This window comes from Mya arenaria, chromosome 6, assembly GCF_026914265.1.
Source record: "Mya arenaria isolate MELC-2E11 chromosome 6, ASM2691426v1".
NCBI classification, from domain to species: domain Eukaryota; kingdom Metazoa; phylum Mollusca; class Bivalvia; order Myida; family Myidae; genus Mya; species Mya arenaria.
The window spans coordinates 792,528-812,318 of record NC_069127.1 but is presented as its reverse complement, the minus strand read 5'-3'; the positions used below and the strand labels follow the sequence as shown (position 1 = coordinate 812,318).

The 19,791-nt window shown below is 35.2% G+C and overlaps 1 protein-coding gene across 2 annotated transcripts; it reads left to right on the top strand.

Annotated features, from left to right (window-relative positions):
• Positions 1-5,200: 5,200 nt before the first annotated feature.
• On the top strand, positions 5,201-17,928 carry LOC128239143 (baculoviral IAP repeat-containing protein 7-A-like). Of its 2 annotated transcripts, none has more exons than XM_052955637.1 (7): positions 5,201-5,370; positions 10,045-11,839; positions 12,115-12,311; positions 12,714-12,750; positions 13,800-13,925; positions 14,342-14,632; positions 14,818-17,928. In XM_052955637.1, the coding sequence occupies exons 2-7, from the start codon at positions 10,510-10,512 to the stop codon at positions 15,006-15,008; spliced, it is 2,172 nt and encodes a 723-aa protein (XP_052811597.1). In that variant the 5' UTR covers positions 5,201-5,370; positions 10,045-10,509; the 3' UTR covers positions 15,009-17,928. The 2 variants fall into 2 exon arrangements, with proteins under 2 accessions (XP_052811597.1, XP_052811598.1); XM_052955638.1 differs by having other exon boundaries at positions 5,206-5,292.
• Positions 17,929-19,791: the final 1,863 nt, after the last annotated feature.

The window sequence follows — 19,791 nt, the reverse complement described above, 5'->3', positions numbered from 1 at the left end:
CTGGCCGTCGTTATCCCTGAGAATGATGACATCTCCACAACGTCATTACCAACAGAGGTCGCCGCGGATGTCCCACATCAAAGGGATGTCGTCGAGGATGCTTGGTTGCTCGACGTGCATCACAGAACGGGGTGCCTTCACGAATGACAGGGAGTTGAGATTTAGGTGATATTATGCTCGTATAATGAAGATTAACGGCATTTTAAACAAGAGTGGCAAATGTGTCTGAACGGAGAAGAAATTATTCTAATGATTGGGTTCACATCAACGAAACAGGTTTAAAGAAGTTGTCCTCGTCCGTATTGTGATGTTTTACATGATTAAGTAATCTTTTTATCTGCTAGAGAATGATTTACCTGTTATTATTGTTTCCGACGACGGTAAGAGAAATATAAATACATTGATTTGTGTATTTGTTTTCCCAGTAATACTGATATATAGTTGCAAAGGCTTTCAATAAATATAAATATATTATTTTCTAGGGCGCGCTTGTCTATCATTTGTCTTTATACAGTCCAGACTCGCTATGTCGACGTCGGATATCTCGACTTTCCGGTTGTGTCGACTTTTTTCTCCGGTCCCGAATTTATTCCTTCTTGTTTTATATAAAATAAATTTGCTTGTGTCGATTTTTCTATCTCGATTTTTTCGCTATGTTGACCTTCTATTTCAGTCACAGTGGTCGAATTTCACACATTTCCCTTGTTCGTTATGTTGAACTTGATCGAGTTGTAGGTGCGAAAAAATTCATGACTTGCGGGATGTCGCTAAATTATCGTGCGTGTCACAATAACAAACTGTCATAATTGGAGGTTATTTAATAAGTGTGAAAAATTAAAGTTATTTGTTTATGTTTTTGATTAAAGAGACATTTATTGAACAAGAGACATTTACTGAAACGCACGAGGGCGCCGGTGATATCATGAGAAAAATTCGACAACAATGAAAGTTACGTGATGAAGAGATTCCTCTACACTGCATGTAGAAAGCAAACTTTTTTTAAACCAATTAAATGAATTGAATTAAATAAATTTGACACAAATAAATCATTTTTTCAATAATACGTTTGCTGTTTTCACGACGGTAATATGTAACAAGACCGTTCAATAGCAGAAGTCGGACATCGAACATAAATCGAACTCAAATGTGTTGGGATTGGTGATATTTTTTTGTAATTCGGATGTGTCGAACGTCGAATGTTCGTTATCTCGACATTTTCCCTAGGTTCCGAAAAAGTCGACATAACGAGTTTCGACTATATATATTTCTTTCATGCTTTACGATGAAATATGGGGTTTTAACAGTGAAATAACAAAATAAGGAGTGAAAATATCAACTTTCAGAACTTCTTTTAAATTCCTCTGTTGTTACATGTGCTTGCCTTGATCAAAACAGAACACTGGACTTCAGTATATTATGTAAAAAAATGTTTAAAAAAAATAAAAAAATGAAAAATAAAATAAATTTTAATAAATATATAATTGGAAATTAACAACTTACCGTTTATTACCGGTTATCCCGTTTATCAAACATTTTACTGATCTTTGAAGCTGAATGTTCGAACATTTGCTTTCATACCAAACAAATTAAGTCAAAAACAACTGTTCGAACATAAATAAAATTTTATATCATCGTTCAAGTGTATTTTTAACTGTTAACCGTTGTAGTACGTAAATGAGCTTCCTGGATAATTCACACAACCATTTACAGATAGATCCGATATTTTTTACCCCACCCACACCTCAAAATGTGTCAATAAACTAGCGTGGCATTTACTGACTTTATCTGGAAAACAAACATTTTAAAGCGAAACAGACTGGTCAGCTGACAGTAAGATGACTGAATATTAACTTACTATAAAACACGCGTACATGCAGTATTAAACTAAGAAGAATGGTTTAAATCCAATGAGTATCCACATTTGTTTTGCTAATACATTTGACCTTCCAAATGTTCATTCTTTAAATAGCGGCGTAGTAATTTGGTTATGTATTCATGCCCATCTTAAAATAAAAAGTGTGTTCATTATTTTTGGAACATATGTACACTAATAATACTTCATTGTTTACTGTTCATAAAGCTTTGCAATAAAAAAGAGCGAATATTAAGCTATAAGAATGAATAGCAGAGAACTATTTCTCAGCAAACCGAAAGTAGAAAAGTTGACAGCTATAATTATGCATGAGGGGCGCCCCACGGGTAGCGGCGTAAAGCCCACCCTTTTCAAAAAGGGGGTAATTCAGAAATAAATAAAAAAAACAAATAAAACTCCGAAAATAAGCATAAAAGAAACAGAAAATTTGTTTATTTCAGTGTAAGATCGTATTTAATTTCACTTGTGATCATAAAAAAACTACATTTTCACTCGTGGCTTTGCCACTCGTGAAAATAGGTTTTTCTATGACACTCGTGAAATAAAATACGATCTTACACTGAAATAAACAAATATCTTCTATATATATATATACTTTTTTAGGGATGCACACGAATGGCAAAACTGATATTCGAGTATTCGGTAATTCTTTTGATGGAATATTCGATTATCTAAATACATTTTTTAGAAGTTGTAGTAAACTATTATCATTATTCGCTAAAGTAATAGTTGGGGCATGTTAACCTACTTTGTCGTAGCCAGTACGCACGGCGGACCCTGATTTTTCCCAAATTAGCCTCTGAAATTCCTCATTTTCAGAAACGAAAAAAGCAATACATTATGAACAATAAAAAACCAAAATCGAATAATTTCAATTCCACTGCCTTTATATTTGTAAACAAAGTAAAATTAGATGGATCTCTAATCAAATGGCGGCTCTTTCCGTAGGACGAGCAGCCTCGTTTTGGGATTGACCTTTTCTAAATATAACTATGGAAAAACAGAACCAACTCGGAAACTAGCACCATATGTGGATTTTGACGCATTGTACATCAACAGAGGAAATATATCTTTAAACGCTATAATGTACAGTTTCATTTCAAAGCACGAACATTATATCGAAAACATGAAAGGCAGTATAAAGAACATATACGTAACTATATATACATATACATTGTTGTAGCACATGTCAGTTATAGCATAACGGCGATTTGAGCAATGTTGCACAGCTTGTTTAGCAGCCAAGACAACACATTGGTGTGAAGGCCGATTCCTTAAATCCTTAATTGGCAAAGGCATTTAAATTTACGGAAAATCATAGAAATGTTTGATGTCACTTGTCTAATAGCCAGTTAATTGTTGTAAAATGACGGGGACTTTTTATAGTCCCTTAATGACATATGACACATTCACTCCTCTGGTGTTATGGGCAAATCGCTTTAAAAACAAGACAAACGAACAGTATACATAGCAACAGAGTGGTAGGCAAAATATTTATTATTCTATTTATACAATAACAAAAAATCGAATATTCGAATACTGATTTTAACATTCGAATACCAAACGTTTGATCGAATATTCGAATATTCGTTTGCATCCCTACTTTTTTCAGTATTTTATTTTCAGTAGCTGGGACATTATATAAGTACCAAAATCCATATTTCCCCCAAAAGGCGAAGATAGAATTCAATTAGCGATCTATTATGCATATAATTGAATATCGGGTCTGAATGATATGGAGGAAATGATATGGGGAGCAAAAATAAACATATGCACGATCGACACTCGTTTCTATAAAATTTTCCGAACTATTAGGCATCAGTAAATAAAGGAAATTATACTTTGTAGAATTTGGTTATATGGGTTGATTACAAAACTATCGGAATCAACATCAGTTATGTACTATATCGAAGCCGGAATCCAAACCGCTGAATTATCAGACTACCTGGTAAGTGCAGTCTTCTTTGTATAGTTAAAGAAGAAACAGCATTTGGTATTCTGTTGAACTTACTGAGGAGATAAGACAGCCATCACTTTTCCAGTGGCTGAGGTACTTTATGAAAAGGTTGCTTTACAATCAAGTATGGATCAACAAACAAATATCATTTTTAAACTTCGCAAAATGCTCATGTAATGCCATTTTGACTATACTAGCTCGTCCTGGTATAGTGGTCTTACGATACAACTGAAAAATAAGTTCCAAAATGCTCAAAACAAACTCATTAGATGTATATATGGGTATGGATGTAGGTCCCTTTTGAAATCATCAGATTTTAATAAAATTGGATTGTTAGCGATTGAAAATAGAGTAACAATTTGTGTTTAAAAGGGTCCCATTGGAAAAAGTTATATATATAGCTGATTGAACTACGTACACGTGTCAGCCATCGGAGGTAATCGCTCTGTGCAATCTTGAAGCCTTCCTTTTTTCCAATCGCCTAGCTTTGATATGTGCGGGGATGAAATGGGTTATTAAAGGTAGTTGGCCCAGCTAAAGATTTGGTTGTATGAGGTTTGTCCTCTTGTCCAGCTGTTGCTAAGCCGTAAGGGGTGATCCTGAATTTATACTGACAAATTGGTGTTGGATCTTGGATGTGGTCTTGTCTCATCTATTGTTATGACAGCCAAGATATTTCAGTATGAAGACTACCGGAATCCTGGTCTGTTTCAGTGTAAACGATTAGTCCGGCGATTATATTGTTGTATATTAATTTAAAGTAAGGTTCTTAGACTCTTCAAACAGTATTATTTCTATGAATCTGACATATAATCATTGAAATCTGGGACCAATAACAAATCCTACTCCCAGTTGCAATAAAATAAAAAATATTTATTCTACCTTCTTTTTCTCTTTGCTTTTTATGCTACATATGCTTTTTAGGACTCAGAACTTTAATTTCGTTTGAACTGCTGTTTCATTTTTGGGGTCCAAATACTGAAAACATGCGTGGTTGCTTTTTTTAAAACCTGTTTGGTTGAGTTGCTTAGTTTTTCCACTTTTTTCTTGCATGTTTTGTATTTGTTATGCCTATTTAAATATTGCTTGAACGGGGTTTATAAAAGTTATGGAATTCGGTAATATTCGATTAACAATGATATTATTCAATGAACATCTTGAGTTGTTTTATATTTTATTATTCTGTTAGAGGTTTATAGTTGATGGTCGAATGATCAAAATGTACGACTAAATGGGCAGACACATAAGATTTCGGCCGAATTTGGGGAACCCGTTTAATTCAGGCAATTGGGTGTTCGGCATTTCTATGTACCAGCTTTCCTTATTTTTTGGTATTTCTGTAAGAAAATGCACCACTAGAAACTGTTGTGTGCTACAATAACAAATTTGTAGAATTAAAATTATTATTTTTATTTTCATGAAAAGGAACGAGATCAGAAACTGTGTTCAAATAACTATACCAGTAGGCGAGTAGTTCTCAAATACTTTTTGAGGTTTATGTGACATTCTCCTGAATTTGAAACATCTCTGAATGAAAAAAGTATGTTAAACACTCTTACGTTCTTAGACTAAAATAATGCACGTTCAATATCCTGGATTCTTCTGATCAACCTTACTGGTTGACGTCACATTTCGGAACAGGGCACCAATCCCGCACACCAGCTAAAACATGTGTTTGTTTACCGTGATCGATTAATCGATGATCTATATCAATACCAGGGTTCTCAAAATGAACCGGCCGCCGGCCTATTTGACCGGTTAAAACCAGAAATTGGCCGGTTAGAATTGTTCTAGAAACCATAAGGTCAAATTATTTTCTGACATATTTAAAACTGATTATCTATTTTATCTATATAAGAGTCTTCAGGTTTGAAATCGTATTGGTAAGAATGCTCCGTAATTCGCGCATGCGCAAGCACACTTTGAAGAACATATTGCCGATGTCCAACAAAAGAACATAGCATAAATCACCTTAGAGTTCGGACACTAAAAAAAAATCTAAAAATTCGGACACCCGTAATTATTTTCAAAAATAATTTATTTTGCGTACTTAATTTTTGGACACCCAAAGGACATCAATCATAACTTTCACAGTTACCAAGTTTCACAGACGAAGATTATTGATTTTTATCTTAACAATGCCTGGCTAGATCACCTAACCATATACACCACTGTGACAAGTTAATTAGTTAATACCCATCCTAAACGATTTATTCCCTGTAGAAAGAGGAAGTGTGAAATATTTATTGGAGGATTATAGAAACAAGAAGGGCAATCAAGGGATTAGGAAAACAAAGACGTGACATTTTGTAAAACGATCTGCCAATAAACTTTGAAACTTGTACCACACTTTATAATATAGACTGTAAGAAGTAATAATCGTACAGTTATACTTATTGAAACATCAATAAAAGTCAACACATTCAATGATATATGTTACTAATTAATGTGATGAATTAAAGTTTGAAATGAAATACTTAAGTTACAATCGGAAACACCACTCAGACACATTAGTCCTGCACAGCAATATCCATGCTCTCCACGAGATCCTCTGGGTATAACTGTGAGTTATGTGACGTCACACAATGTGACTGTTTGATCTGAAGCCGATATAATGTGCTTATTCATTTCAATGCATGTATAAAATGGTGATTAATGGGATTTTAATTAATTTGATGAAGGATTTACACTGATAGGCGTAATGAAGGATTTACACTTATTGGCGTAATATTAATAAGTTTATGACCATTGATAACTACGGATAAATTAATAAGTGGTAAAATGCAAACATGAAGAAAAAGGCAGGTTTAAAATACATGTAGATAAAATGTAAAAATGGTAATTTTCTATGAAATCTGACAGCAAAAAAATAATTATTTAAAGGTGTCCGAACTCTAAGGTGAAATACGGTAGATGACTTTTTTTCGGCCACAAACATCCACTCGCAAGTATGAATAATTAAATACCATTGAGTATTCATCCATTTATTATAGACCTGTTGCATAAGTTGTCATTGATATTTCTCTTTAGTTTATATATTCGATCGATTCTTATTTTGACTTGTTTGCAGGAAACTTCAGGAAAAGAAAATGGTTTATAAAATCGGTCTGAAATGTGTTCTTTTTTCTATTTTCAATCCAAAACGGCTTAGTCAGTGATGATACAGACACTGACAGTGACTTGTCAAGGTCTTTTTCTGAATGTATGACATTTCTGTATATTGTATGTAACTTATGTACAAAACAGTATTTTTATCGAAATTTTGCATTGTTGTTCACTTCAAAACTCCTAGAAAAACAGTACCCTAAATGGCTCAAAATGCAGGAAATTGCATTTTTGTTTTAAAAAAGTCTGTAGGGGGGCATGACCCCGGACCCCCCTAGAAAGCCTGTTACAAATTCAATTTGGCCTGTTCAACTCAAACATTTTGAGAACCCTGAATACAAAGGCTTGCCTTGGTCACACTAACACTTGCGAAGTTTCATCTTGTTATGTTGAGTATTTTCCTAAAATATGCCAATCAATGTTTATATGCTTAAAGATCAAAATGTAGCACACAGGGGAATGACATCAGAGGGCGCACACGCATCTTTAGGTTTTGCAGTTATGTTATTCAAGATACTTATAAATAGAAATCACGCTTTACATGTATATGAGTTTCATGTTTTATAAAACATCGGAAACAATAAATAACTTTGCAGCTAAGTGTTTATTTAATATAGCATACTTATTAATTATAATTGTATGACCATGTATTTTTGCTTTTCAAGTGTTTGGTATTTGTGCCGTCCATAGCATAAATTTAAGGGTGAATTACTGTCTATAATGCACCAGTCAATTGTTACCACGGCTCCCCCAGGTCCGGGGAATAGCAGGGATTTTGACTTTCGGTCCAGCCAACCCCGGGTAAAATCCCCGCCCTGCAGTGACAAACTTATGGTAAAATCCCCACCAAATGCCCCCGCACCCAAGGGACCCTAGGTAAGGCCCATTCCCCGCTATATTTTGCGTGAAGACAAAACCACCGCATTCACCCGGCACTGCGGGGCTACCTGAAAGGTAAAAACACGGCCCATTTCCCCGGCTATACCCGGTATACCCCCGGACCTGTGGGGGCCGTGGTTGCAATTGACTGGTGCATAAAATGAACGTTTTTCGACATAAAATTGATGAGATCGTGGATCTGTACTTTGACAGATTTTGTCACATTAACCAAAGATGTTTCATACACAATTTTAACTTACTACAACAAAAACTCTCCAAAATAATTGTGAAAAACCTCAAAAAGTGTTCGGATTTGTGACCTTAGCCAGTATGTGAAGGATTTACCATATCAAAAAAAAATGTCCATGTACAACTATTTGAATTGTTACTCTTCCGTGTTTGTACAGATACATTTATAAATATATATATCTTACTTGTATATTATAAGTCCACCTAAATGGCTGTCAACGAGTTTTAAAGAATTTTTTTTTTACTATGGCAGACTAAAAATGTGACGTATATCATCCCAGCAAAAAGTAGCAAATGGTCCTTGCTCAGAGAAATTCCTTGCGGCCACAATTTTGAAATGATCTCCATTATTAATTAAATTTCTAGGAAAATATTATTGACTACCATTAAACACATATTTATTATTTATGTCATTATGCAAAATAACACACATGTTCAGATATCATTAATCACTTACATGTGTTGATTATTTATCAAGTATCCCGATATCTGGGACAAATCTGACAGGCAGTGTACATGTTTAAAACGGTATATAGAATATATTTGTGTGAAAATAACGACTCCACTGGTTGAGAAGCAGTTTCCGACAGTTTTTATACGTTTTTATTGAATTATTTATATGTGTTCAATACCTACTAAAATTTTTCACATTTTAGATAACTTCAGCTGAAGCTGCTATTGACGATTTATTTTTCACATGTGTGACGTCACATTTAGTGTATCTAATAGGGGCGCAATGAGGGTACTTTCACTGTTCTGATTATCTTGTGATGAGAAGCAGTTTCCGACAAATATAATGCGGGGCAGATTTAAGGTGCCTATTGTGTGCTTTTATTATCGGTTGATTTAATATACTAAATATAAGACTGTAATAAGAGAAAAATTATTCAATTCTTCAGCATTTACGAAAAATTTAAATCATTAAATTTACGAAAGTCAATTCATACTCGAAATCAGGCAGACACTGAATATCAATGATATTTTGATTCATTTCTGATAGAAACTTGTGTTTGTATACATTTAAGTGAATGTGGGTGCAAAACAAGCACGACAACAGTGTTCACAAATATGTACACAATGATCATCGTTTGTATAAGTCAATTAAGGGAAACCTTTAAGCTTTTCATAGATATGCAAATTAGGTTCAATACGCTGCGTGTGCCGATCCCCCACGTGCAAGTTTGTGTACAAAATGAAAAATAAACATTAAATAATGATAAAAGTTACTTTATATATAATACGTGTCTCGGTAAGAATTTCAACTTTTGATTGCCTATTTACCATATAGTTGAATTGCAGTACCTTCTTTATGAAGATCTAAAGAAATTACACGAAAAAGCGATTTGTCGGAAACTGCTTTCCGTCAGAAACTGCTTCTTAACCAGTAATGACAAATTCATTCCAGTTTAGATCACTGTCGGGTATATATTGAACAATTTTGTCATTATTATTCAACATTAATGCATACTATTACTATATATTCTTTCGCCCAGTGTTAAATGGTAGAGAGTTGTAGCGTTACATGGATACATACGAAATGTCAAATGTATAAATTATATATAAATTATAATGTTGATTCCAAAATGAGTTGAAAAATCTCATCTGTCCTTTTCACCCACTGGTACTTTAGATATCAGACAGAGTTATATTTTACACATTACCTTAAAATATAGGACCTGTTTAAGTGTTACATAAAAAATGAAAAGAATCAATTTTTTTTCCAATTTCTTGCTAAAAATTGTAAAATTGTCCAAAATTCTTGTCCAAATATTTATTTTATAAATATATTGTTCATGTGTTACACATTTCCATCACAAAAACATGAACACAACCAGGATGTAGTCAGCAAATTTCAACTTTTCTTGTGCTTAAATTTAAAGCATTTAATACCCTAGGGTCAAGCTTGTTATTGTAATTCGGTCAATGCAGTTGTTTAAACACTTGTAAACCTAATTACCACATTTCAGTTGTATTTTTTCAGGCACAACAACTTATAATGATGGGGAGGGGAGAACTGGTATTGTCTCTGAGGCTACGAGGAGAAAGACCCTGATTCTGTGATAGCCCTGAAGACTTGATGATGTGAGATGCATACGCTCTAACATGTAGCTTTGATTTTAATTAAATATAAAAGCAAATTAATGCTACTCAATAGCTTTCTTTACCAACTGTCAGCTCTCTAAGATCTTGAATGGCTGTGCACCAGCTTTCATCAGCAGGAATATGGCACACTGATACTGCTTACATCCAGCACCCAGGGACCAAATTCTCGACACATGTATCCTTATAAAAATGCCAGAGTAACAGACAGAAAATAGCGTAAACATTTCATTAAGATTGTTTGGAGACATTATGACAAGTATTTTCCTGTTTCCTTCAGCACTTAAACATTAACAGTCTGAGATTCTTTTAATAACAACAATAGTGAAATGTGTGCCTTGATAATATGAATGTATACTTTGAAAGAAAAATTAAAGGACCACCTTTTCAAGGCAATGAAGATAAAAAGTTTGAATTTTGTCGATTAGCAAGTTTCAAAGAATGGCCGACAGAGAGTCCTGTATTTGCCATAAGGCTTTCGAAAGCAGGATTTTACCACACCGGGTTGCAGGATGAGGTGACATGTTATCTGTGTGGGATCAAACGCTCTGAATGGCAGGAGAGCGATAACCCTGTGGATATACACAGGACTCTGAGCCCTGACTGTGCCTTCTTTGAGGAAAGTGATGAACAAAATGTTCCTTTTGGCATAGAGAGTGCGAATGGGGAATCAGAATACATCCAACGGCTAAATAGTGTTATTGAAGATTGTACAGATGCAATAGATGATGAGAATGTTAATGAAAGGTTAGATGAAAATACAGCAGTAAGTATTGATGCTGAAGTGTTACGTGATGAAACAGATCTTGAAACACACAGTTTACCGACAAGATTAGGTTCTGATGTAGAGGTTGGTGCAAGTAATGAAAACAGAACTTTACCCAACAGTGTTAGTGACAATGCTATTGTTTTGAGAACTGTTGCTGGTTTAGAAAATGTTCTAAGAAGCGGTTCAAGTGGACATATAAGTGATGGAAGACCAAGCGCCCATACTACCAATGTCGCAGATTGTGTCTCTGAACCAGCTTCACAAAGGTCAAAGAAGGAGAAACATAGCAAGAAGACAAGCAAAAAAGACAAGAAGGAATCAAGACTTTCACCAGGAAGGCAAACTGGGTCTGGTTCACTCTCATTGCCAGGAGTAAGCGCTAGAAGGGGCCAGGACATTCCACCTCCTACAGGTGCCAGTATTGGTCCTCTAAGGTTTGAAAGGAACAGACTAGAGACTTTCCGCACATGGCCCAGCAATGCCTTTGTATCTGCCTCTGACCTGGCAAAGCATGGCTTCTATTACACTGGGACTGCTGACAGGGCACAGTGTGTTTTCTGTAAAGGGATTCTACGGAACTGGGAAGAAGGTGACAGGCCTCATATAGAGCACAGGAAACATTTTCCCCGATGTCCTCTTGTCCTTGGACTGAAGGTTGGTAATGTGCCTCTACCTCTGGACCTCAGCTCTCCGCCTGGTGGCTCTCTCACAAACAGAAGTATGAATAATGTTACAGATGCGTTGAGCAGACTGAAAAACCAGGGAGAGAGTCTGGGTATTGTCACAGACCGGCCAAAGCACCCGCAGTATGCCATTGAGGCCCAGCGTCTTGCCTCCTTCCAGAGCTGGCTCCCATACAAACACCAGACACCACAGCAGCTGGCTGAGGCAGGCTTCTGGTATGCAGGTAAGTTTATTAAGACTGTACAGATTAATAGAACCTTGTTTTATCACAGACCAAATTTATTTTCATTTTGCATAAAAACTGTATGCATGCATATGCAGAGTGCTATTTTACTAAAAGACAGCAGAACCAGCTATTCAAATGAGGTGTTTTGTTATTGATTTAAATACTATACAGTAAATTCAGTAATATTCTTTCAATAAATATATGTTTTGTTTTGCTCAAATTTCGAATAAGAATCATAAAATAAGGAGCATGTTGTTCTGATATTTGGATAGGTTTCAATGACAATGTGAAGTGCTTTTTCTGTGATGGCGGACTGCGTAACTGGGACCCAAAAGACGATCCATGGAGGGAGCATGCCCGCTGGTTCCCGCGCTGCCCCTTCGTCATTCAGGTCAAAGGTCAGGAGTTTGTGGCCCGGGTTGTCCAGGAAAATGGTGGCGAGTGGGAACCACCTGCAAATCAACAGATGGTATGCTTCAATAGAGTCATAGTTTAGTCAATGATTTAAGTTTTCTCATGAACTCATTATATATTGAAATTGCCTATGATTGTCCACAGAAAACACTTTGAAGATTGGCAGTTTAATATGGGATCAACAATTCATTTTATATATATGAATTATTACATAATAAACTCAGCACACCAAATAGATGTCTGATTATATATTCTCACTTAATAGACTACCATATGTATAAAAAGGATTATTTGTACAAACATGATTTCAATTATTAAATGCTTTAAAAACTGTTACATGTCAGAAAGATATACTTTTGATTTATTATGTATTTAATTTTAACTTTAATTTTTCATTGATTCTTATTCTATCAGATGCTGGTAGGTTTTTTAATGCCTAGTCATGTGTGTTTTCCAGGACAATGAAGGTGCTGATGGAACCGAGCATATTGGAGGTATGTTGCTTTATTTCTAGCTTGATCGTTTTTTAACACAAAAGTTGAGGATTTCCCACATCCTGAGTGTCACAAATGGTGGAGTCATGTGAAAAACTGCTCAAAATCTGCTCAAAATCTTTGCATATAAGCTAAGGGTACATACACATTTGACCAATGACACGGTGACGATCCGCCCTATAAACAAATGTGTGACAAACATTGTAAGATTATTTTGGTTTCATATATTGGTATTATACATATTTACTTGAAAGTTTTCTATGAAAATTAACTTTGTCTAATTTCTTCAATCTTAGAATTTGTTTCCAAATATATCGTAACTCAGTGATAATGATCTGAAAAGGGATCGTACAATACGTTAATTGATAAGGGGTCCCAATATTATCAGCAAGGCCAAATGGCCATATTTCTGGGTTCAGTAGTTTAGGAATTATATCTCTTAGTGAAATAATTTTGAACAAGCTTCAACATCTGTCAGATTGTAATTTTTGATTTATGTGTGTATGCTCCTCCAAATTATCTATGTCTTCAAATGTCTTTCGTGACATGGTTTGATTTAAAGATTGATCACATTTTGTTTATGTGTTCATGCTGTATGAATGCAGGAGGGCACATTAGCAAATTCCGGAAATTCTTGGGAAATTTGGAAGCCTGCCCTTCAGCATTTATACAGCATGAACTTACTGAAACAAGTGATCAATTCTTATATTTACATTTCAATTCATCACACTTAAAGTTTGTATTTTCTCAACACCTGAGTAAATATTGTTAAAGAAAGAAAAGCATTAATAATATTTTGCGTGTGTAAAAGGACAGCTGATGAATGTAACTTTGTATTTCATTGGTTAAATGACTTCCCATCAGAGCACTTTATTGAAACAAACAATGACATAAACATAAATGCAGATCTTTTGAGTTGAACAATAGACCACCATGTATTCTTTAAACAAAAGACTATGGGAACACAGACCAAATTTCCACACTATCAAGCCAAAATTAACACAATTTTCAGTCAAATGACTAGTCTATGTTTGTTACATTGTCCTAAGGTGCGTACCAGATTGAGGAACGTGAAGTGAGGGCACGGATGGACAGCCCGTATGTACGCAAGATAGAGGGACTTGTCAGTCGAGACATCATCATGACCACCATCAGGAAACGGCTCATGGAAACTGGTAAATTAATGTGTTTTTAGTTTGAATCTGCCTCATTTTGCACTTAATTTATTTCCTGATATAAGTGGAATGTATATGTTAAATAATTATGTTTATATTAGACATCAAAGCCAATTTCCTTGGATATTATTTGCTATTGCATACATGTTATTTTGTCAGGGTGAGTTATTGAGGATATGATGGTGTAGTGATGATGTAGAGATGTAGATGTCCATCTCACACTCAAGAGGCTGTGGTTTTGTGAGTCCCTTGGAGCACTCGACCTCTCAGCCAGGAAAAACACTCAAACTTCATTTATGATTATAAGCTGTAGCTGTCTTCACAATTATAAAGCTCAATAGTTAAAACTAATCTTATAATATAGTTTTAGAGTTCATTGCTAGAAAAACACTTTGACATGAACATTGTATTTACAGGTGATGACTTTCCATCAGGAACAGCTTTGCTAGAGGCAGCTTTTGCGATGGAGGCAGAGCAGGCTAGCCAGTCACAGAATCCACTGTCTTCCAATAATGTTAAAACCACTATGAACTCCCAGAATCCTTCTTACATCCAGCATGCAACAGGCTCCCAGAATGCACCAGCTGAAGTGACAGGTTCCCAGTCCAAAGGTGAATTGCAACCTCCAGCTTCAAGTGGAGCTGATGTCAGCTCTTCGGACATGCCTTCAACCATACCCCAAGCACAAGAGGCTGCCGATAGTCATGGTATGAGCCAGTAATTAGCAGATTTTACATGTGCTTTGTAAGCGAGGTAATGTCATAGCGTCAATGATTATGGTAGTTTTGTTTTTATATGTGAAAACTTGTCGGACATGACTTCAAAATTATTAAATAACTATATTACCATGACACTTGTCCATGTTTAGCGGTTTGATATCTCATATTTGCAGGTGACCTTGCCAAAGAGAACCAGGAGCTGAAGGAGCAGCGTCTGTGTAAGATCTGCATGGTTTCTGATGCCAATGTCGTGTTCCTGCCCTGTGGCCACCTTGTGTCTTGTGCTGCCTGTGCCCCAGCTCTGCAACTGTGTCCTATCTGCAGGGCAACAATACGAGGAACTGTCCGCACTTACATTGCATAGTGTCTTGAGCCTGTGGCCCAGCTCTGCAACTGTGTCTTCTCTGCAAGCAACAATACGAGGAACCATCCGCACTTACGTTGCATAGTGTCTTCAGCCTGTGACCCAGCTTTGCAACTGTGTCATATATTCAGGACTTTGATATGAGGAGCTGTCAACACTAACATTGAATAGTGTCTTGACCTGCCTATTGTAGCCCAGCTCTTCAACATTGTCATATTTGCAGGGCCACTATGTTGGGTATGGTTTGCCATGTGGCAGGGTGTTATCTATACTCATAAAAGTGTTTCTGTCCATGTGCTAAAACCATTTCATTTTGTCTCTTTGTATATATATATTTTACTTAATAGTGCTCCATTCTGTTGTTTATGTATTTTGTTTATTTGTCTGTTTCATTACTGAATGTGACATTTTTAATTCAAAATCATTTGACTGCTATTTTTAGTAAAGTTTTACCAAATTATGCATTGCAAGTTTTTTTTGCATTAACATTAATTGCATTTAGGTTGTAACATGTACATGTATTGTTAATGTTTCTTTTATAAGATATTACGCAATACTATTTTAAAATTTATGGCACAAGGGGTGTTGATTTGCTTTTTTTCTGTGATAAGCCTTTTGCTTCTATGTGATTAGTTTATACTTATAATTTTACAACGATTGTGAAACAAGTTATTTCAACTTAAATTAATCACTCTCATTGTCACAATATTACATGAGAGTGTGGTCTTGTGTTGTGGGGGAACCGAAGTACCCGGAGAAAACCCACTTGTCTGGCTTGTATGATTAGTTTTAGGTAAAGGTGTTATGATATTATTACATTTTTATTTTGTATAAATTGCTTAAAAGGCAGAATTGTATAAAATATGGAATTAATTATGCTCCTAATTCATACATTTGTTAGAGTTATATTTGTACATGTATGTTTTTTGCTTTGATGTTCAATATCACTTTGTTCAGATTGATAGTCATTATTCTGTGTTTTACCTTTTTAAGTTCTTGCCCATTAAACTCTATAGTTTATTGACAATTTTTGGAATGATTTTAGATATTAGAACTATTTGCATGACTTTTATACCATGTTTATGGTGGATCATGTTGGTGATTTAGTTTTCGATGTATTATGCACACCCTGATATTGCTTGTCTTTAATGGTGCAGTGCATCAGGTGAATAGTTTATTTATAAATTAATGAGTATGTCTCCCCTTCTACAGAAGAAAGACTCATTGTTTTAGGCATTGTTGTCTGTCCATCTGTATGTCTGTGACAATTCCTTGTCACACAAATCTCCAGAAGTATGTCTGATGAAAGGTTTACAAGAATATTTTTCAGCATGTGAAGTTATGCACCTGTGGCTCTGTCTGTGGTGAAGCACAGTAAAGTTATGGGCCTTAAGTGAGGCTAAACTACCACGGTATTATTAAGGGCCTCAGGAATGAAGTTTGTGTTGTGCATATATTGATGAAATTATTTCAGTTATTTATGCTTAGGGCTATTCCATTTAAACATATAACACCCGGGGGGAAAGCACTTATAAATTATGCCACCCCCCTACAGAAGCAAATTTATCCTTGTGGGTTCAAATTAGCATAAAAAACCCACCAATATACTATTTAGATAATAGCCTTCCCCCCGGGTTGATGTTTTACTGGAATAGCCCTTATTGGATATGCAGTTTCAGTAGCAGCATACATTTAAGGACTTAATCCTCATGGTATTCTGTGTGTACAGTAGTCCTGCCAACAAAGGGATACTATGGGGGATACACTTTATATGCTTAGTTTCTTTTCTTCGTGAACCTGACTGTGGTGCAGTTCACTCTATTTGTATTGAACAAACTATACCAGCAATTTTCAATAATAAAATCTGTATTGATTCTATATGTGAAGTAATGAAACATAGAATGTAATGCACATCTTTTATTTGTGGACCAGGCTGTTGTATTTTTTTGTTTTAATGTAATTACCTCATTTCAAAGTGTTCATAGAAAGTTACTTTTAATTTTGTTAAAAAACGAAGATGAGGCATTAGATTTGCGAATGATGGAAGATTCCATTGTGACCCTATGGTATTTGTTAGTTTATGTATGTATAATTTTGTGATTTGGTGTTATAATATTGATCATGATTTCTGTAGGTAGATTGCTACACTCACCTGTGCAATACCCTGATTTGCATAGAATCTCTTGTAGTTTGATATTTTGTCTTTATGTCTAGAATTGTGTACAGTAAAGATAGAGTTGCTGCTGATAGTTTACTAGTCATATACCAAAAACAGGCCTGTGCCTTAATCCCGGCCACCCCTTCTAGAGGGCTGAAGCCAATATTTACCAACAGAGAGAGTATGTCAAAACATGTTTATATATCCTCAAACACCCTTGTTGTATGATTGCTATTTAACATTAATAACACTTTGTTAACATGATGCTATAAAAATACATCACAAGGGGAAAGGTGATAGCAGGTCCATGCAGAATTTGTGGATAAAGTTTTGATAAAAATTTGCAGTATTGTGTTAGAATCATGTTTATATACCGGTAGTATTTTATTTGTAATGATAACATTGTTTTTGTTGTTTTTCTTTTAATGGTTGGCAATTGGTCCATATTTATAATTTAGGTACAATGAAACAGAAAATCATTGACTTATCTGGCGATTCATATTATACAAAATTTCAATTTTTAGGTACAATTTTGTTTTCATCTTGGTACGCAGACTGGTTGGTACACATTGAGGTAAAAAGACAGTATATGTTAAATTCTCAAGAAGTCCTTTTAAAATAAAGAAATAAAGTGAACAAAATACACTAAAAATGGCTGGATTTAGGAACTCGACCATGCAGTTATATGCTAATAAGCCCATGTACCCATTTGAAATTGGTTTATTGTAATCTGTTTTCCATATAACCAATAAAACAATCAAAATCCTGTATTGTCTTTTATTGTGTGTACACAGCACCAATTGGCTGTCAAGTTTGTTGCAAGTGGCATTTATTAGTTTCCGATGATTAAATTTATAAATGCAGATAATAATAATATAAGAAAATTTTCTTCTCATCATCCTTGTCAATCTTAGCTTATCAGTTTTGTTCCACGAAATTGCAAGTGCTTTCTCGAAATCAAGTATAACAATAGAAGGCTAAGGGTGTCTGGTAATAATAATGATTGTCATGATTTAACTGAATGTTGATGTTCAGAATCTTGGGAATGCATGAAAATGGTTCTTTCATTAGTGTATTCTTTAAAAAAAATCCAGGACTTTCCTCCTTTTCCCTACCAGTCCCACCCCATAGAACATATTGAAATCAAACTAATCAAAGACATTCACATGTCAACACACGTGTACAATTCAAAATGATTTAGATACATCCCTGGATGAGTATGGCTATGCCACTGATGTTCATAATCATGTTAATGATGATGATGAAATACATTTACCCTAGTCAGGAATGGTTGTAATTATGTAAAAATGTTGTCTACAGAAGCATTTTTAGCTCTACTGGCTAAAGGCCAGAACTTCATATGTGTGTCCGTGCGTCTGTAAACAATTGCTTGTAAACACGATACAGTCTTCATTGTATCTCTATGAAACTTTTACAATATTTAGATATGCATCAGAGCTCAGTTCCTTTTGAAAACCAGCCGGATCCGCCAATGCATGCCTAGATTATGGAAGTATAAAAAAATGTTATTTTTAGCTAAGTCTATTTTTAGCCAAGTCTACATGAGCGAAGTCTATTTTAAGCCAAGTATACATGTAAAGTCAAGTCTACGATTAAAGGGAGACAACTTGTTTTGGGTTGTGCAGTTGAGTTTGTGTCGTACTCTCCCTTGTTCTTGTTGAATGGCCAAAGGCCATTTTTAGCTCTATTGGCCAAAGTGTCTGAGTGTTATTAATCTAAACACAATTGCTTTGGAATGTTTGTTCAAATTATGCCCCTGGGGTCATTACTGGCCATGCCCCTGTGTTCATAGGTTTGGTATACTTAAATTGGGAAATGCTTGAAAATCTTTTGTGTGTTCGCGCATCCATCTAAACACAATTGCTTGTGAATGTTTGCTCAAATTATGCCCCTTGGGTCATTACTGGCCATCCCCCAGGGTTCACAGGTTTGGTATACTTAAATTGGGAATGTTTGAAAATCTTCTGTCTGAAACAGCTATACAGACCCTTGTTTTTTTTAATAAAGCATAATTTAGTGGTCTGCTACCATGGTTGTTCAAATTATGCCCTTGGGATCAAAACTGGCACTGCCCCGGTCAATATCTTCTTGTTTAAAACCACAAGGCTCATACCTTTGATATTTGTTGTGGAGCATCATATGATGACCGTCTAGCAAAACAGTTGAAAATATGCCACTGTGGCCAAAGCTGGCCCCACCCTATTTGACCTACTTTTTTATTTTTAAAGCTACAGAAATGAAATTTTGACCATGAGTACAGTTTTAAAAGCATTTTTTTTCCCTCAGATGACCTTTACTTGGCACATATTAAAATAGTTCATGCAACTAATCTGCTTACAACACTTTCTGTCCTCAGATGTCGAACATGCAATGTTTACAGCTAACTCACACACAAAATGTGAACTTTGTGTTTGTTGCCTATTACCCATACATACATGCTCTGGATTAAAAATGACCACTTAAGAGCCATGCCAGTAGAGCATAGGCCCTCATGGGCCTCTTGTTTTGTACTTATAATTCTTATTATAAAATCATGATCGTCACCAATATTAAAATGAATGGTTTTGCTTTTAAGAAGTGATTCTTTATCTTGTAAAAATAAAT